This window comes from Trachemys scripta, chromosome 9, assembly GCF_013100865.1.
Source record: "Trachemys scripta elegans isolate TJP31775 chromosome 9, CAS_Tse_1.0, whole genome shotgun sequence".
Taxonomy (NCBI): Eukaryota; Metazoa; Chordata; order Testudines; family Emydidae; genus Trachemys; species Trachemys scripta.
Window position 1 is genome coordinate 59,021,608 of NC_048306.1, and position 17,155 is coordinate 59,038,762.

General features: G+C 45.7%; 2 protein-coding genes and 1 long non-coding RNA gene across 6 annotated transcripts in view; 2 read left to right on the plus strand and 1 right to left on the minus strand.

Moving 5' to 3' along the window:
* Positions 1–394: 394 nt before the first annotated feature.
* On the plus strand, positions 395–1,438 carry GPR148 (G protein-coupled receptor 148). Its single transcript, XM_034780520.1, has one exon. The coding sequence runs from the start codon at positions 395–397 to the stop codon at positions 1,436–1,438; it is 1,044 nt and encodes a 347-aa protein (XP_034636411.1).
* Positions 1,439–8,717: 7,279 nt separating this feature from the next.
* Positions 8,718–12,791, plus strand: LOC117883069. Of its 2 annotated transcripts, XR_004647179.1 has the most exons (4): positions 8,718–9,108; positions 9,724–9,908; positions 11,002–11,588; positions 11,680–12,791. It is a non-coding gene; the product is annotated as an uncharacterized LOC117883069 (long non-coding RNA). The 2 variants fall into 2 exon arrangements; XR_004647178.1 differs by having other exon boundaries at positions 11,002–12,791.
* Positions 12,792–13,010: 219 nt separating this feature from the next.
* KLHL6 (kelch like family member 6) overlaps positions 13,011–17,155 on the minus strand; it is a 30,206-nt gene continuing 26,061 nt past the window's right edge. For 2 of the 3 annotated variants that reach the window (XM_034782030.1, XM_034782031.1), the window contains exons 6-7: positions 16,213–16,426; positions 13,011–14,084 (exon numbers count right to left, since the gene is read on the minus strand). In XM_034782030.1, the coding sequence (XP_034637921.1) occupies positions 13,783–14,084; positions 16,213–16,426 (516 nt within the window). In that variant the 3' untranslated portion in view covers positions 13,011–13,782. The remainder of the gene's footprint in view (positions 14,085–16,212; positions 16,427–17,155) is intronic. The other variant, XM_034782032.1, reaches the window with a different exon arrangement.

The window sequence follows — 17,155 nt, forward strand, 5'->3', positions numbered from 1 at the left end:
TCAAGCTCTATTCCATCTGCCTCTTTTGGTGTGGTAATACAATGAGAACAAACTCCAGTTGCTAATAACAAGCAACCCATATATTTCCTGATCAAAGAGCTCACAGAGGGTTTGAAGTTTAAAGCACAGGAAGGTTTGTTTTGTTTCCTTATGCACCATTACTTTTTGCAGAAAGAAAAGAAAATATTCCACGTTGTGGAAGCACCTTTGGGGACTACAGAATTTCAGCAATCTGTCCTTGGGTCTTACCAGGGGACACTGGTATAGAGTTGTCTACAAAAGGTGTTGTGCTTTCCCTGGCTTCTTAAATCCACTGCATCAGCTTTTGCAAGGCTAGATTCAACACAGAGCTTGTTTTGTCCAAGTCAATCAGTCCTCCAAAAATCCTAAAGAAATGAACTTCTTAGCCTGTGCCTCTACAATGATTCTGAATGCAACCCTGAGGGAGATGGATTCCAACAGGACCTTGGAGTTGGATGAGCCTTCCACGTACATGTTGCAAGAATGGATCATCTCCCCTCCATATACAGACATGAAAATGTTCCTGATCCCACCAATTGTCTGCCTTGTGGCAGCCATCCTGGTAATTCCCTCCATCTTGTTTGTGATTTTCTCCAGCTTCAGCATCCGCCAGGAAACAAGGTACCTGCTTCTGGGGAACGCTTTACTTTGTGATCTGATGTACCTAATCTTCTACACCCTCTCCGCCATTCTCAATGGCGCGAACCTCACGCTCCCCAAGTATGCCTGTGTGCTCCTGTTGTTTTTGCTGGCTGTGACTTACTGCGGGGGATTGCTCACAGCTACTGCCATGGTACTGGATATATTCTTGGCCATTTTGTTTCCTTTGCGCTACGTTGCCATTTTGCCTTCTTCACGAACAAAAAAACTGATTGTGCTCATATGGCTCTCTTCCGGTGTTTTCCCAGGGATCATCTACTTGGTGCTGATGGTGACTCAAAAACCCGCACTGTGTCCCATGAACACATGCTCTGTGCCAATAATACTGGTCATGACTCTGCATGGAGATGATGCTGTGAAGCTCTGTTATATGCTTTCAGTTGCTGCCCTCTTTCTCTGCTTGGCTTTAATACATGGTTGTTATATTATCCTGTATCTTAAAACAAGACAGTCGGGCATATGGGAAAGCGTTTTCTCTAGAGCTAGCGTGACATTCTTGATGCACCACACTATATTATTCTTTTACTTTTCTCCACTTCTGGCCCTTGTGGTGGAAACATTACTTTACATCAATGCTGTCATTGGACTACGGACAGGAATATGGATATCTCTAACAATCTGCAATGTCCTGATGGTTCTGCCAAAAGCTTTGTTGCCTTATCTGTATGGGCTTCGATATAGGGAGATATCATCCTCTCTCAAATTCATTTTCAGAATGAAGCGCCTTAGTCTTGTGTCACCTGTTGTATCACCATAAAGTGAGGCAGAATGTACCTACAGTAGAGTAAGCTCAAAGGGGCTGTATTTACCCAGTTGCAATAGGTAAGCATGTCACCAGCTACCTAGATCTTTATTTGCAGGTGTCAAAGGCATTGCTATGGCTGGGTAGTTCTACTGTCACCTCACTACCAGAAGGTTGCACATCTTGACTCCTACATCACAACATGGGACCATACTCAGTGCACTGCATGTAGAACTAGAGCTTGCTCCATTGCTGGAAGTGGCGTTCTTTGGAGGAGACATTAAACCAAAGTCATTTCTGCCCATCTGTAGTGGGGGAGGTCAAAGTTAAAAATAAAGAGCCAATGACACAAAGACCAATGGCTAACCTTGGCTGCCTTGGTCAACATTGCCCCTCAATAAAGTGAGTGCCCAAGTGTGTGACTGAGGGAACATCTACACTGCAACATAAGCCCATGCTTGAGCTGGGGGTCAAGCCTAACCTCCCTTGCATGTAAACTGCAATTGTTCTAACCCAGAGCTCAGGAGGTTCCAAGCTCGAGTCAAGCTGGGATCCAAGGTCTGAGCCCTATTGCTTTTCAGTGTAGACACAGCCCCATTTGACTTGGGTCCTGGGAATCGCCCAGAAGTATCCCACGTATCCATGGGACAACTTCTTTAGTCCTCTCTATCCCAACAATCTGCACTCCACTGTATTGAAAATGGAAGTTACCCCTGCTAGGCAAACGGCAGCAGCTCAGGTCAATGTTAACCCATTCTCTTCTGATCACCGATCTGCAAACACACTATCCTACGGAGCCTCCTGGGTTTGGCAGGCTGTTCAAACTTTCTGCAACATGCAGGGCAGGCATAAAGTTTTCCCACAGTGCACCATGGTCTCAGGGCTAGAGCAGCCACATTTTGGGCAATGGGGTGCAGGCGCTAGGGTCTCTGGGATATGGTTACTTTGACTCAGGTCTGCACACTCCAGCATGGACACCAGAGCCCTAAGTTCGAGCATGGGTTAGGAAAATCTTAACAGGATTTAAATGTTATGTAGACACTCAAGCATAGGGTTCCCTAACACAGGTCAGCTGACTCAAGTCCCACTAAACATGGGCTTCCACTGCAGTGTAGACATACCCTGTGCTGTTGCTGTGTGCATAATGACTATTGCATTCACCCCTGGAGGAGTTACTGCAAGACTGGTATCCATTTGATTGGTTTGTAAAGCACATTATAACACCTTGGGTATGACAAGTGCTCTATTCAGTGACATCCTGTGCTACTTCTCGTATGTCAATGCATTATCAGTCAAATGGACTAAGTCTGACAATGTAAAAAACAATGGCTTTTCATCAAACATTGGTTAGAAGTGGAATGGTCTTGGATCAGCATCTAGCAGAGAAGAAATCAATGTGCAATGATGTTCTACAGTAGCCAGTCTGTCTTTAATTCTTTTCTCATCCGAAAAGTGCACAGGTGGCTAACTACTGGATAAAATAAATGGATGGTATTTCAGATCTCAAGGGAAGCCAGTTCCTCTTAAGCAGACGAGCATTGGAGGGCAGTGTGGGGAAGCTCTGTTTATTGAACTCTGTGAAAAGCTTCCAGTATTTTAAAAGATTATATTGTTTGAGCTTTTAAAACTTTATGTACACCACAATTTTTTGATTGGCTTTTAAAACACTGTGCCTTGATTACACTCTCTGTGTTACTTTGTCTCTCTATCAGTATACAGATTCTCCACTTTCTGTAGTTCTGTAGCCCTAATGCAGTGGCGCTCAAATTATTGTACTGGTGACCCTTTTTACATAGCAAGCCTCTGAGTGCGACCCCCCCCCTTATAAATTAAAAACACTTGCTTATATATTTAACACCATTATAAATGCTGGAGGCAAAGCGGGGTTTGGGGTGGAGACTGACAGCTCATGACCCTCCATATAATAACCTTGTGACCCCCGGAGGGGTCCCGACCCCCAGTTTGAGAACCTCTGCCCTAATGCAAAGAGAGTGCAGAGTGGTAGCATATTACAGCCAGAGACTCCAGCTGCTAGGAGCAGCAGCAGCCCAAGCAGGGACCTCTGGACCTTCAGAAAACTTTCTATAGTTTTGACTGGACTTCCTTTGCCCTGTGCAGATTGCCTATTTGCTCCAACCTTCTCCCTTCCCCTGCCCCCTCCTTGACAGTCTCTTCACTTCAGACCTGTCCCTCCTACCCTATCCTCCCATTCCCTTTTCTTTCCATTTAGTTGAGTCTCTTCTAACTAAACTCACACCAAACAAACAATGTTTGCCATCACATTGTTCGCTCTACTTGTGTGTTTTAACCCTTCCCTCACCTTGTGTCTGGCATCTGTTTGATTGTAAGTTCTTTGGACAGGAGCCATCTACTACTCTGTGTTTGTAGGGTACCTAGCACCATGCAGTCCCATTCTTAGTACCTAAGGGCTAACCGTTGGAATAAACATAACTGATAAAAATATGTACTTTGCACTCACTTGACATGGCTGTAAAGGACTACACCAAGCGTGAGGCAGTGGAAAATCAGGTCCAAAGTATTTTGAAGTGAATAAATGATAGGATATAGCAGAGTTTCTTTTATCGGTGGCTGCATGCTTCTCTGGGTATCTTGTCCAAAACTGAACTTTAAAATCGCAAGTACTGTTCCACTGCATATATTTGTTTTCATAAGTTCTTCAATAAAAAAGTGCCTATCATATGCTCTCTGCTGTCTGCTTTTATTTTTCCTTAGTTACAGATCTCATAGACCAGAGGTAGGCAACCTATGGCACACATGCCGAAGGAGGCACACAAGCTGATTTTCAGTGGCACTCACACTGCCCGGGTCCTGGCCACCGGTCCGGGGGGCTCTGCATTTTAATTTAATTTTAAATGAAGCTTCTTAAACATTTTAAAAACCTTATTTACTTTACATACAACAATAGTTTAGTTATATATTATAGACTTATAGAAAGAGACTTTCTAAAATCATTAAAATGTATTACCGGCACGCGAAACCTTAAATCAGAGTGAATAAATGAAGACTCGGCACCCCACTTCTGAAAGGTTGCCAACCCCTGCCATAGACATTTATTGTACTAGCCAAATTTGTAGAAAGACTGTCATTTAAATACAGAATCAAGTTCTTCAGTAATGTGAGCAGTAAGGGTGGAACAAATAATTTAAATCAGAATTTCCTGAACACTAAATATTAACAGAATCCGGGAGAGTCCCTAGTAAGAGGGTGGTATTGTACAGGTTTTACTATGTATCCGTGGAAAAGTGTTTTTCTCTCTAGCTAGATATTGTTTTGCTCCAAGGTTGTCTGGCTTTTTATAGGGGATTTTTATAGTGGTCTATTAGTGTCCCATGGGAGAAATTTAACTTTTTCATTGGGTTCCCTTAGGTTTTGCTGTACATTATAGAGAGGCTTGCCGGGCTTTGATTCTTGTGATTCTGACAGATAACATCAGTGTTTATTTTTGAGCATTTTTAATGGGTTTCAATATACAGAGTTGTGGGCAATTGGGGGGGGGAATGTAAGACAATTATGTATTGACAGTAGATATTGAGATTCAAAAATTTAAAGCTTGATAGCAATTAAAACACAAATTGTCAACATCCCATGTCAAAATATACTAAGTTCTCAGGCAGCATTTTTCTTACTTTGCCTATCTGTAAATTGTGATTATCGATGGAAATATTCTTTCACCTATTAATGTGTGTGTGTGTACAGTGAAATCAACATTCACGGACATCTACCAGTAAAAATCTAATCCTTCCATGCCTAATGATAAATAAAGAACAGGCCTTTTAAATAAAAACCTCACCAACCAACCCCAAAAAACAACTTGGAAATAGGTTTTGCATGGTTGGTCCATGTTCCAGACTGGTATGGGCAGGATCAGTTTTACTTGGTTTTATTCCTAGCTTTGCCAGAGATGTAAGATGTGATTCTGCACTGCTCTGCACCATGTGCACTCATTTGCACCAGTGCAAAGTGGGTGTAAAATGCTACCAAATCACTGTGAGCTCGTGTAAATGATTACATGAGGTTGGAGAAAAGAATCAGGCCCTTCATAGGCATGTAATTTTGAGCAAATAATTGCATTTCTCTGATCAGTCTCCTGTCTGGGAAATAAGGCAATCCCTATCTACCATACAAATGCTAGGAGACCTAATTCATGCCATGACTGTAAAGAGCTTTGAGCTCTTCAGATTGAAAATATGAGCTCTGCCTTCTGAGATTCCCAAACAACCTATCCCTTCTGTGATGAGCTAGGCTCTCCCCTGGTAAACAAGCCACACCAGGCTGGTGAGGATGAGTGTGCCAGGGGCTAGGTTCCTAGAGGACCAGCTGGCAGAAGATGCCAGTGGTGATGGGACCAAGTTAAAAGCAGATGAAGACCCTTCACACTAGGTATTGAAATCTGTGTGTTAGCCCCTTTGTTTTACTGTGCAAGTGTTGGTGGAGGTGACTTTGCAATGGGGCGACTTCTAATCCAATTGAAGTCAAAGGAGCTAGGACTGGGCCGAATTTATATTAGCTGAAGAGTGCTTTATGTGATGTTTTTGTCTACCACAGAGATGGCTCTACCACTGAGTGTCCCTACTGTCATAGGATTATAAAAGGAAGCCAGTCATCCAACCGTTTCACACTAGTCAATTAATTCAAATAATTTGTTATATCTGGATGCAATTCACATAACATTACTGTGCTTTTCAGTAATAAAGCCAAAGTTTCTAGGACGCCTAAAACAATACATTTGAATATTTTTAATTAAGAGATTTTTCTTCCTAAATTTATAATGCAGTTGACTATTGTCTATTGTGACAGGGTCAGGCCAGCTGGCTACTGGAGAGTGATAGAAGGCACATATATTAGCCTCAAATTAAGCAGGTCCCTTTTCCCTGGGTAAGGTAACAGGGGTGTTTCCAGAACAATCAGGAAGTTGCTGGAACCAATTAAGGCAGGCAGGCTAATTAGAACACCTGGAGTCAATTAAGAAGCTGCTAGAATCCATTAAGATAGGCAGACTAATCATGGCACCTGGTTTAAAAAGGACCTCACTGCAGTCAGTAAGGGGCATGCAAGGAGCTGGGAGTAAGAGGCGCACAAGAAGCTGAGAGTGAGTAGGTGTACTGCTGGAGGACTGAGAAGTACAAGCATTACCAGACATCAGGAGGAAGGTCTGGTGTTGAGGACAAAGAAGGTGTTGGGAGGAGGCCATGGGGAAGTAGCCCAGGGAGTTGCAGCTGTCACACAGCTGTTACAGGCAGGGCCGGCTCCAGGCACCAGCCCACCAAGCATCTGTTAGGGCGGCGCCTGGAGGGGGGCGGCACGGCGGGGCGCTCTGGCGCGAGATCGGGGCTGCGACTGGGCTCGCCGCCCTCCCCACGGCGTTCCCGCCGCCGGGGAGAGCGGAGCCGCAGCGGGCTCCCGCTCTGGCTGCCGGGGGCTCGCCGCCCTCCCCCCGGTGCTCCGGCTGCTGGGGGCTCTCCACTCTCCCCCTGGCGCTCTGGCCGCCGGGGAGAGCGGAGAGCCCCGGCCGGGCTCTCCGCCTTGCTCCCGGCGCTCTGGCCGCCGGGGAGAGTGGAGAGCCCGGCCGGGGGCTCTCTGCCCTTCCCCCGGCGCTCTCCCCGCTGGAGAGAGCAGGGAGCCGTGGCGGGCTCGCCGCCCTCCCCCCGGCGCTCCGGCCGGTCGGGGATTGCGGGCCCGTGGCTGGGCTCGGCGCCCTCCCCTACCGCGCTTGGGGGGGGCAGCGGGGGGCTTTTTTGCCTAGGGCGGCAAAAAAGCCAGAGCCGGCCCTGGTTACAGGAGACACTAAAGACAGCTGCAATCCACAGAGCCCTGGCCTGGAGTAGAGGGCAGTGCCGGGTTCCCCCATCCCTCCAACTCTCTATTTGATATAAGAGGAGTTGATCTGGACTGTGGGTCCCACCAGAAGGGAAGGTCTCTGGCCTGTCCCCCGACCCATTAGGTGGGCCAGCAGAGACTGTGGGGGATTGTTCTCCTCCTTTTCCCCATGCTGGCCAGTGATGAGGTTAGCCGAATGAACGACAAGTTTGTGCCACTAACAAAAGGAGCCAAACTTAGGACTGCTGAAAACCTCTGAGGCGAACAAATCTGCCAGAAAGTGCAGAACCCACCAAGACAGAGGAGGAACTTTGTCACACTATATATAATGTAGAGATTCTAAATGAGGTCAGATTTGAATTCCTAGAGTTCATCTTGTGTCATCCATTACTTGAGAAAAATCCAATTAGTATTTAGAGTAGTATCTTAAATTTTAGATCAGTTTCAATGTCACGCAGTGTTAATAGTAGCAATATAGGTAAACAAGCACACAGTATTTTAAAAAATACACTTGTTAAAATTTTGCTAATTGCTCCGTTAACCTAATTAAACTCCTGTAGGTTGAATAATTTATATTAAATGTGTCTGTTCCTTGAATGGCTAACTCCATCTGTTGTCTAATTTCTGAAGAGAGGTTTAATATAACACACCTCAAGTTGACTCTGTCCGTATTAACATAGTGTATGTAAACTGTTCCTATCTAACTCCATAGTTGCTGCTCACAAAATAAAACTCTCTAGGTTTTTAAATTAGAAAGAAGTTAGATTTTCAGCTAAGGTTACTACCTGTGTTCATCAGTGTAACATACAAATGGACAAATATTACTTTAAGGGCCTGCTTCTACTAAGATTGCAAGCTCCTTGGGGCATTTATACAGTTTCTGGCACAAAAGGGTCCTGCTCCAGGACTAGCGTTCCTAGGTGCTGTGATACTACTACTACTACTACTATCAAAACAAAAATCTCAATGACTTCAGTGGGAGCAGAACTGAACCCTAAAATTGCACCATTGTTGAAAGAAAATGTGCATCCGAATGAAAGGGTTACTAACTGTATCGCTTCAAAGCATCCTTTCAAGGCAATAACAAAAATATGGTCCATTAGTGGGAGGGAGAAAAGTAAATAGCCAGTTCATCCTCTAATCCTTTGTAAATAGTTTAGTTTCCCCAGTGACATTAAGAATCAAACTGCAGCACATGGAGGGTAAATCGATCCATTTCAGTAAGCCTTGCATATGTGCATTCATAATGTTCTGTTGACACACAGAGAGCTAAGCTAATAGCAAAGTCATAAACCAAATTGTGGCAGGGGCTACATTAATACAAGGATGTTTCCCCATGGCAAACTGTCATTATACCAGTGAAGAATTAAAGAATCATTAACTAAACAGGCTAAATCTTGCTAAAAATAGTGTTTTGTGGGGTTTGTTTTGTTTTTGTCTGCTAAACAGAGTGAGAAATGAATTAGTGTTTTGGGATTTGTCTGGAAGCTTCTTTCTACACAACTGATTTATTCAACAACCAAATGTTGCTATTGCTAGCAGAATGGCACAGTGTGAGTTAAACAGAGACACATCACAGCTTCTGAACTGAGGGGTGCCATGGAAGGAGACCCAAAAAGAAGCACAGATTGGTGTCTGTTGTTGCAGGTCTCAGCCTCATGTGACGACATGTAGTTGCATCATGTTGTGGTGAAGGGATGCAACACACTGAAGAGAATGGGAACATCTAATCTGTCTTATCGATACTTTTATAGCAGGATGATTAGTGCAGAGTGTAAATGGACCAGAGAGTGTATCTGAAAGGAACTCAAGTTCCTAAGCAGCAGATCAGCTGCCAGTCAAGCAACGTGAGTGCGGGTGGGTGGCTGGGTGTGGCTGTACATCATTCCTTGATCAGGATGGGAGGATCTGTATTGAAGTCAAAAGAAATGAAAATGGGATCTGGGTAGGGTCGGGGCTACCTGGGAAAGTGTAATGCCCAGTGCGGTTTCCTGCACTGTAGCAGATTTTATGAGCTTTACTGTATGAACAGTTTTAATTTTTGGTCTTCCCCCTGGAGGGGAGGGTGAGCCAAGGGGCAGCTGGGGAGCTCCTAGCTGGGGTACCATGTCACTTGTCAGATGCTCATGCTGCTCCACCTACAGGAAGACTCCAGCTTATCCTGCCTCTTCCCAGGGCAGGTCCTCCTGCCTAGTGAGTCTTCCCTTAACCAGCTAAGATGTTTGGAGGAGTTGAGCCACCCCTAGCCCAGGCGGGATTGGCGGGAAGCTCTCTCTGCACTTAACAGAGGACTGGGAGCAGTAATGGAAAAGTCCCCACTAGAGGGGGACTTCCCACACGTTGAACCACTTACTCCTATAAAGATACCCTTTCCCTAGGAGAAGGGGCGATAGGCTGGGAGCCAGGAATCCTAATCACGCCTCGTTCAACAAGCAGCATTAAGAATCCTCTGTACTTCACAGCCTGTGTTATCGAGCAAGGTCTCATGTACCTGCCCTCAGAGTGAGGGAAGTATCCCTGCAGCAAGAGGCTGCGAACCATAAGTGAGGACTACAGAAGTCCTGCAAGGTCACTTCTGACATAGCTGGGAATGGAGCCCAGCTCTAATATGGGAGACCCATGTCTTAGCCACAAAGCCTACACTAAGGTAAGGCCAAGTCTGTGTGCTTGGCTATGGTGTTGCCAAGCTGGCTGAAGGACAGGCAGCTCCTCTCCCCCCCCACCCCACCCCCGCCAACTGGATCCTGGGCCATATGGGTGAGGGGTTGAGAGGGTTTACTATATGCAGCCTGGTGCTGCTGCCTCTTCCCTCGGAGAGCACAGTACCTGGCAGAGGAGATAGGAACAGTGGGAGGGAAGAGAGCTCCCATGGACACTGGAGAAAGAAGGGGACCAGAGGAAGTAGGGATGAGGGGGGAGAGATTGGAATAGAAAAGGAGGAAGAAAACATTAAGGGTGAAAATACTGGGGGAGAGTTGGGATTGCAGAGGGGGAGTCTTGAGGGGAGGAGGGGGATTTTAGGAAGAAAATAAATATTGCTAACGTACTTTGAGGGGGAATACTGTAGTGAACTGGCCTGTGTGTGCTTGTGCGTGCTGCTGCCTTCTCTGGGACAAAGCTAACTGCTCAGCTGGGGCCAGGCTGTGCTGCTCACACCAGAAGAGGCTGTGTCTCCTTTAGCTCCAGGGGTGAGGCCTGTGTCTTTGGAGCAAGAGGATTCCCCTGCTGTGACTGCGAGGTTCCAAGCAAGCTTTCAGCACCGTGATATCTCTGCATCCTAGGCAGCTACCGGCTTACCAGACAAACAGGGGCAGAAATAAACCAAAGGGCACAGCATGTTTGGGGGAGGAAAGGAGGAGTAGACAGGGAGAGAAGACGTTTAAATCCGGAGGATGGTGGCTACCAGTGTAGTTGCTAATATAGTATTTCACAAAATGTTTGCTTTGTTCCGTGTTTTGTATCTTTTGATTTAATTGTGATTTGGCTGTTTCCAGCAGGGGAAAAACAATCTGAAAATGTTCCCAGCCTTTGGCCAGGAGCCAACCCAGCCCTGACCCCTTCCACAGTTGTTTTTGTTTCTGAAGAACTGGCCAGTATGCTGTGATTGAGAGATTCTGGCCCACCTTCAGTGCTGCCTGTTGCCTTTTGTGTACATGATCTCTCAAGCTCCTGGAAATCGCATCCAGATCCCTAGAATTGTTTTCCTTCTCAACAGATTGTTCTGTTCCTTTGCATTCCAGGAAATAAAAACCCACAAGGAAGCAAAAGCCTGGTGTAATGCTGCCACCTACTGGGAAAAATGGAGATGGAAGCAGCTCAGAGACATAATCCAAATGTACGGGTGTGAGGGACTACAGTGGAGGGAACAATCCACTTTGGAGCAGCCAGGATCCCAATGTTAACATGTTGCAAATATTTGCCCATTCGTTTAGAAGTTAAAGTCCTAGCTATGAGCACAATCATAGGGGAAGACAGGAGTTGAGGAGATGGTTCCTATCCCCTAGCTTCCAGCCAGTTGGGAAGGGGAACAATGCCACTGTCCCTGCCAGCAGGGTCCTGCCCCTCTGAATGTCTCTCCAGCTAAGTCCCAGTGCCTACCCCTCCTACTAGCTCTGTTCTGCGACCTGCAAGGAGAGAGGAAGCATTGCACTCAGCCCAGCTGGTGCATTTCTTTCTCTTCCTGCTTAGGTGATGCTGTGAGCAAATCGCACTAGTGGAATTTGGGAGGCAGGGTGTGGGAAGACAAGGACATTTGGGCAAGGGGAAGAAACAGAGCACTCAGGAGAAAGTGGGGGAGTTTTTGCAAGAGAGGACAACAGAGCGGAAGGTAAACAAAGACAAGGGGGAATTGTTTTGTATTCAAGGATATTAACATAACTTTTTATCTGGGTATATAATCTTGCTTCCTCCCCATGCAGTGCTCCATCCCTAAAACAGACCGTCCTTTGGGGCCTGCAACTCTTGATGCTGTGCAGTAAATTTAAATAGAAAAACAGGGATAATGCCCCCAAACAGAATTAAACACAGACAGCCTGCGTGGCCAGTAACGTCTAGATCAAAAACAATAGCCTACGAAAAGCAACCAACCTCCCATTGAATGCCATCAGCGTTCAGTGCCCTTGGAGAAATGATGGGCCTAGAAAGGTAAGCCTTGAAGTTTAATAAATCTAGACTCTGTTGAGGGGGTGAGTGAATTACAGATATAATCCTTCTGCCAGGTGGTGTGGGGCAGCAACGGCCAGGTTCAATATCTAGGGGTTTCTCTTAACCTTACAAGATAGTACTGTCTTGAGCCCACAGCCAGAAATCTGGGAAAACTAAGCACCATCCCTGGGCACCTCGAAGAGGCAATATTTCCCTACTCGCCAGCAATGAGTCTGTGTATTAAAAAAAAAAGAGAACTTTTATTAAAAGGAGCGGGAACACAGCATCAATTTGGGGAAACATCCTGACAATGATTCAAAAGTATGCAAACAATAAGTAAACACCTGCCCCACAGTAGCTTGGGCAGTGGTTTTTTGTCTCAGTTTCCCACTTAGAGGTGTGAGAGTCTGATGGACGAACATCCCCTTACCATGCCACTCCCCATTCCCTTCACTGCACCACAATCCCAGTGGGTTGTCCGAGGTCAGCGAAGTCCCAGAATTCAGGAGTGCCATCATGGGGTTCACCACCCACCCCTGAAAGCAGGAGGTGAGCAATGCCTCTGCCAATGCCCACCGCTGTCACTGTCGTCTCTGCAGCTTCTGCCTCTCATGGCGATGCTACACTCTGGGGTTCTGCCGCTGAGCCCAGTTCTTAGTGATTTCAGCTCTTAGTGAAGAGTGGAGAAACTCACTGTTGCTTCATCTGCTACATCCTCTGCATTGTCTTTTATCACAACTCTCACCGCACCAGGTCTAAGGTTCAACCCCCTAGACCAGCTTATTAGTGACTTCAGATCTAGCAATCACTGAACAGAAACAAGGATTTAGATTGAATCTGATCAACATTAAACACTGGCAGGGGAGAATCAAATGATATCCTGCACTCTTTAAACACAGTCCATACCACCAGGTAGGAACACCTGTCCCGTCCTGTGTCCTCCTACCTGATGGGATCGTTGTTGTTACTGTTATCCTTGCTAGGTTTGTTTATTAGTTGTCATTCTGGGTTGTTTGTGGCCAGTTTTTTATGTACTTTCTAATTTTATAGGGATATTTTTATTTATTTATTTTAGCTAGAAGAGTAAACAAATCCAGAGGCAAAATACATTGTTGTGGCTTTTATTGGAAAATAGTTACAATAAACTTACAATGGAATCAAATTAGAATTTGTCCATATGTAGAGGTGAGAGAATTAGGCTCTGTTCATTCTGTCTTTGGTATCTCAGCTGGGCTTGTCAGCCAGGGATGTCAGCTGGGTTGGATTTTTTGGGTGATGTGAAATGGAAGGATGATACCTTTTTTAAAATGACATTCTTTGGCTGCATGTAACGTGCCATCTGTTGAAAAGAAGTGTAACGTGCGAGGAAGCCAATGAGTTTTGCTAGTGATGCAACTCTTCCATTCCCTACACAACTTCTCCTTTTCTTTGGGTGATGCTGCAAGTCCAGTAGTCTGAAGATAATAGTAATAAATAATATAGCAACATGAGGCCAGAGGTGGGCTGAAATTTGGCATGACTATCCTACCTGCAGTAGGATAAGAGGCAGACACACACCTACCGATCATGTTTCCTTGTATGACTGTAGGTTCTGTACATCAAGAGTAAACTCCAGATTATCCCATTATTTTTTGGGTGGGGAAGGAATTAAGATAATTTAAGACATGTCCTGTACAGAGGAAATGAGATTTCCTCCTGATTTCAAGGAGGCCGAGCACATGTACAGCTATTTCCTGAAAGGACCCTAGTAGCAGTGGTTCCACCCAACACTCTTTACATTTAAAATGATCTTTTCAACGCAGTCTACTTGGCCATTGTCTCCTTAGGGGAACTGAGGTATTTGGATATCATCTGTCGTTCTCTTTTCTCTCCCAAAGTCACACAGAAACCGCGCCAGGCACTATCCTGCGGATGTGTGTGTAGGACTTCCTGAGGGTGACGCTGCCATGATGGGACACCCCACGAGGTAGGACACACTCTTCTGTTAACCTCTGGATCTCGGGGTCCCAGCACAGCACCGTGGCGATGACCTCGTTCTTCTCATCCCGGCCCCCTGTGATGAACAACTTGTTGTTGCAAGGGGAAATCCCGCAACTTGCTCTCTCATGAGTGAACTGAGTCACTAGGCACCATGTGTCTTGAAGTGGGCTGTACGAGTACAGCGCTTTCATTGCTCCGCCTGCAACAGAAACAGAAATTGGTTTGCTCCTGCCATTCATTCCTCTAGTTCCTAGCCAAATAAGACATTTCAACAGGGTTCCATCACTGACACTTATCAGAACACTTTACCCCCAAGGTAAAGTCAAAACAAGACTACAGGGCAAAACAAGACTGCTCTGAAAGACCTACAAAGGGCCACTTATTTTTCATAACTCTGTCAATTTTAAGGGACCATTGTGATCATCTAGTCTGACCTTCTGCATAACACAGGCCAGTGAGAGAATCTACCATGTCCCTAGGAAAGTTGTACCAATGGTTAATTACCCTCACTGTTAAGACAATTTCATTTTTTTTTCTAGTCAGAATTTCTTTAACTTCAGCTTCCAACCACTGGATCTTGTTACACCTTTTTCTGCTAAATTAACGAGCTGTGTGCTATCAGAAATCTCTTCCTTCTTGTAGGTGTTTGATAGACCAGATCAATTCACGTCTTAACCTTCTCTGGAAGAAACTAAACCGATTGAGCTGCAGTAGACTGTCAATGTAGGGCAGCACATGGAGGGTACATCGAACCCGTTCTCATTTTTCAACCTCTTTTTGAAAGGATTCTGACATCTAATCTCCAAGTATCCAAGACAGGCCCATGAGCCATATTTCCTCTCAAGACAATGGTACCATTACATTTAAAAGGCACTGGGGTTCCTGCCTTGCTGTTTTCAGTAATGGGGTGCTTTCTCCAGAACTGCTGTATTTAGAAGTGGTAGGCAGATCTGATAGTCTTGGTTCTATTGTCCTGCAATGTCCTGAACCCTTCATGTAGGGAAAGGGGTGGGAGAGATTTATAAACAGTTCTATTGTACAAAAACATGATTTCGGTTGTGACAAAATCAGCCTAACACACAATGTGCCTCCTGAACCCTCAGTGTTGGGCTGATTTCTGTCCCAAATGAAAACTGTACTGGGTTTCTGATTTAATTGGTGCTGTGGAAGGTTAGCGGGGGAGGGAAACATTCTCACTTGCTGCTTTTCTTATTTAGCCAATCTTCCCCAAAAGCCAGGGAGGGCAGGGGAGTTGATCTGTCACATGGTTTTTTCACTTCAGAGCCTGTGGTACTTTGGGGACTTTCTGTGATGTAATTAGCATGCTATAACAGGTTGAAACAGTTGGTTTGTGGGCAAGATCCTACGCTACTTGTTGGTGTTGAATTTTAACTCAGAGGCACAAGGATGTTAACTCACCACATAGTGGTGAGATCCGCTGTCTCTCTCTTACCCATCCTATTCAGAGAGGGTGAATTGCATCCCAGTCCATAGGGGCAGCCCAAGGCTCTACATGCACCTCCGAAATCTTACTTAAGGCCACAAAATAGGGTTTCAGTGATGCCGCAGGCCTTGTGCTAGGCCTTTGCATGGAGCGAATTTCAGCCTGAATCAGTAGTACTCTGCCCTGTGTACCCATGCTAGGAGAGGTAGCTGGAGTCTGCGCAGAAAAGCAATCACATTACTGTATTTTTTTTAAGTATCCCCCTTTCCTACCCTCCTGCTTCTCTGTGTTCCCCTGATGGCTCCCCCATCCTCTACTGGCTTTGCTTGGAAGGGGGCATCTCTGCAATGAACTAGATGCAGCAGCACTTCCTCATCTCCTGAAGTAGCACTGCTGGCACAGGAGACTGGTTAGTGCTCTGCAGTAACCCATCTTCCTATAGATATGCCTAGATGTGTGCATACTGAAGTCTTTGGCTGCTAGTGAAGTTGCAATGAGAGTTTGGAGTGTTCCCACTGACATTTAAGGACCATATACAGGTTAGGTGATCCTCTTTCAATTTACATTAATGTAATCAATGTGATGGGAGCTGGAGCATTGGGTCCTCCTGGCTCTGATCCCACTGAAGTCCACAGCAAAATTCACAACCCGATATGCACCTCCTGTGCAATACATTTCCTATAACCAACTGTCTGCATCTATATTGAACTGAGTAGGCATGACAGTGTCTGAGTGTTCTAGATGAGGGATGGGAACCCAGAATCTTTCAAGAAGAGCACACGGTAATGATCGTTTGATTATGCTTCTCGGTAGGGTTCCAAGAATTAGTCAAAAATAAGCTGCACTCAGTCTAGAGAAGAAAGAACATCACTGCTTTACCTACCCACAACATAGATGTGGTCACGGAAACTCACAGCATTGATGCATTTTGCTTCAACTGGCATGGGTGATTTCAAGCTCCAGTTGTTCGTAGCTGGGTCATAACACTGCGTTTTATCTGTAGCCAGTTTTCCATTGGGTCCTCCCCCAATCACATACAGCTTCTTCTTGTAGCTGGCTGCAGCAAAGGAGCTCACATTGACCATGAGGGGAGCTGCCTGTGTCACCATTAAAAAACAAATCATTAACAACCCACTGAATAGTCATTTGGATTTCATGTCATATAGACTGATGATTTCTTTTCTTTTGAATGTAAATAGTCATGCATTGCTCTGTAGTCTCTTAGAAGAGCCCACCATTCATTGGTGTTCCTAGAAGCTACCATGCATTCACCCTGAAAGGAACTCTCACCACTGAACTGCGTGTCTGTACTGCTGTTAGAGAGAAGACAGGCAACAGGGAGCTCGAAGTGCCGCCGAAGACCCGGAGCGCCGCCCCATCAGTAAAAGCACTGCCAGGTGATTAAAAATTTAAAAAGCGCCAAGAAATTGAAAAGGCGCCACTTGTGCTCAGTGGGAGAGCGGCCGCTGCCCCGCTCCCCCCAGCTATGCTACTGGCTCCAACTAGGGCACTCCCTGGAAATCTGACTTTTGGGCCACTAGCTCTGGCTGGGGTCCTGATTGGGTCTGAAACAATCCATTCCTTCCCAGTGTATCAAGAAGCTACCAACTTTAAAACAATATCACCATGAGGAGCGGAACTGCAGTGCCAAGACCTTGTATGTTAGCAGGAATGGAGCGGGAGCAAACAGAATGGGAGGGGTGTCCTGATGAGCACATGCTTTGCCTAAAATCTAACGCAAAAGAGAGAGGTCTGATTTTAGGCCTGTCAGCCTTGATGGTGTCCCTTTTGCAAAGGGTAAACTTTGTTCAGATATGAAAAGTGAG

Bases quoted from the DNA above. Each gene is read 5' to 3' on its own strand.
- GPR148 (XM_034780520.1), top strand. From the start codon at position 395: ATGAACTTCTTAGCCTGTGCCTCTACAATGATTCTGAATGCAACCCTG.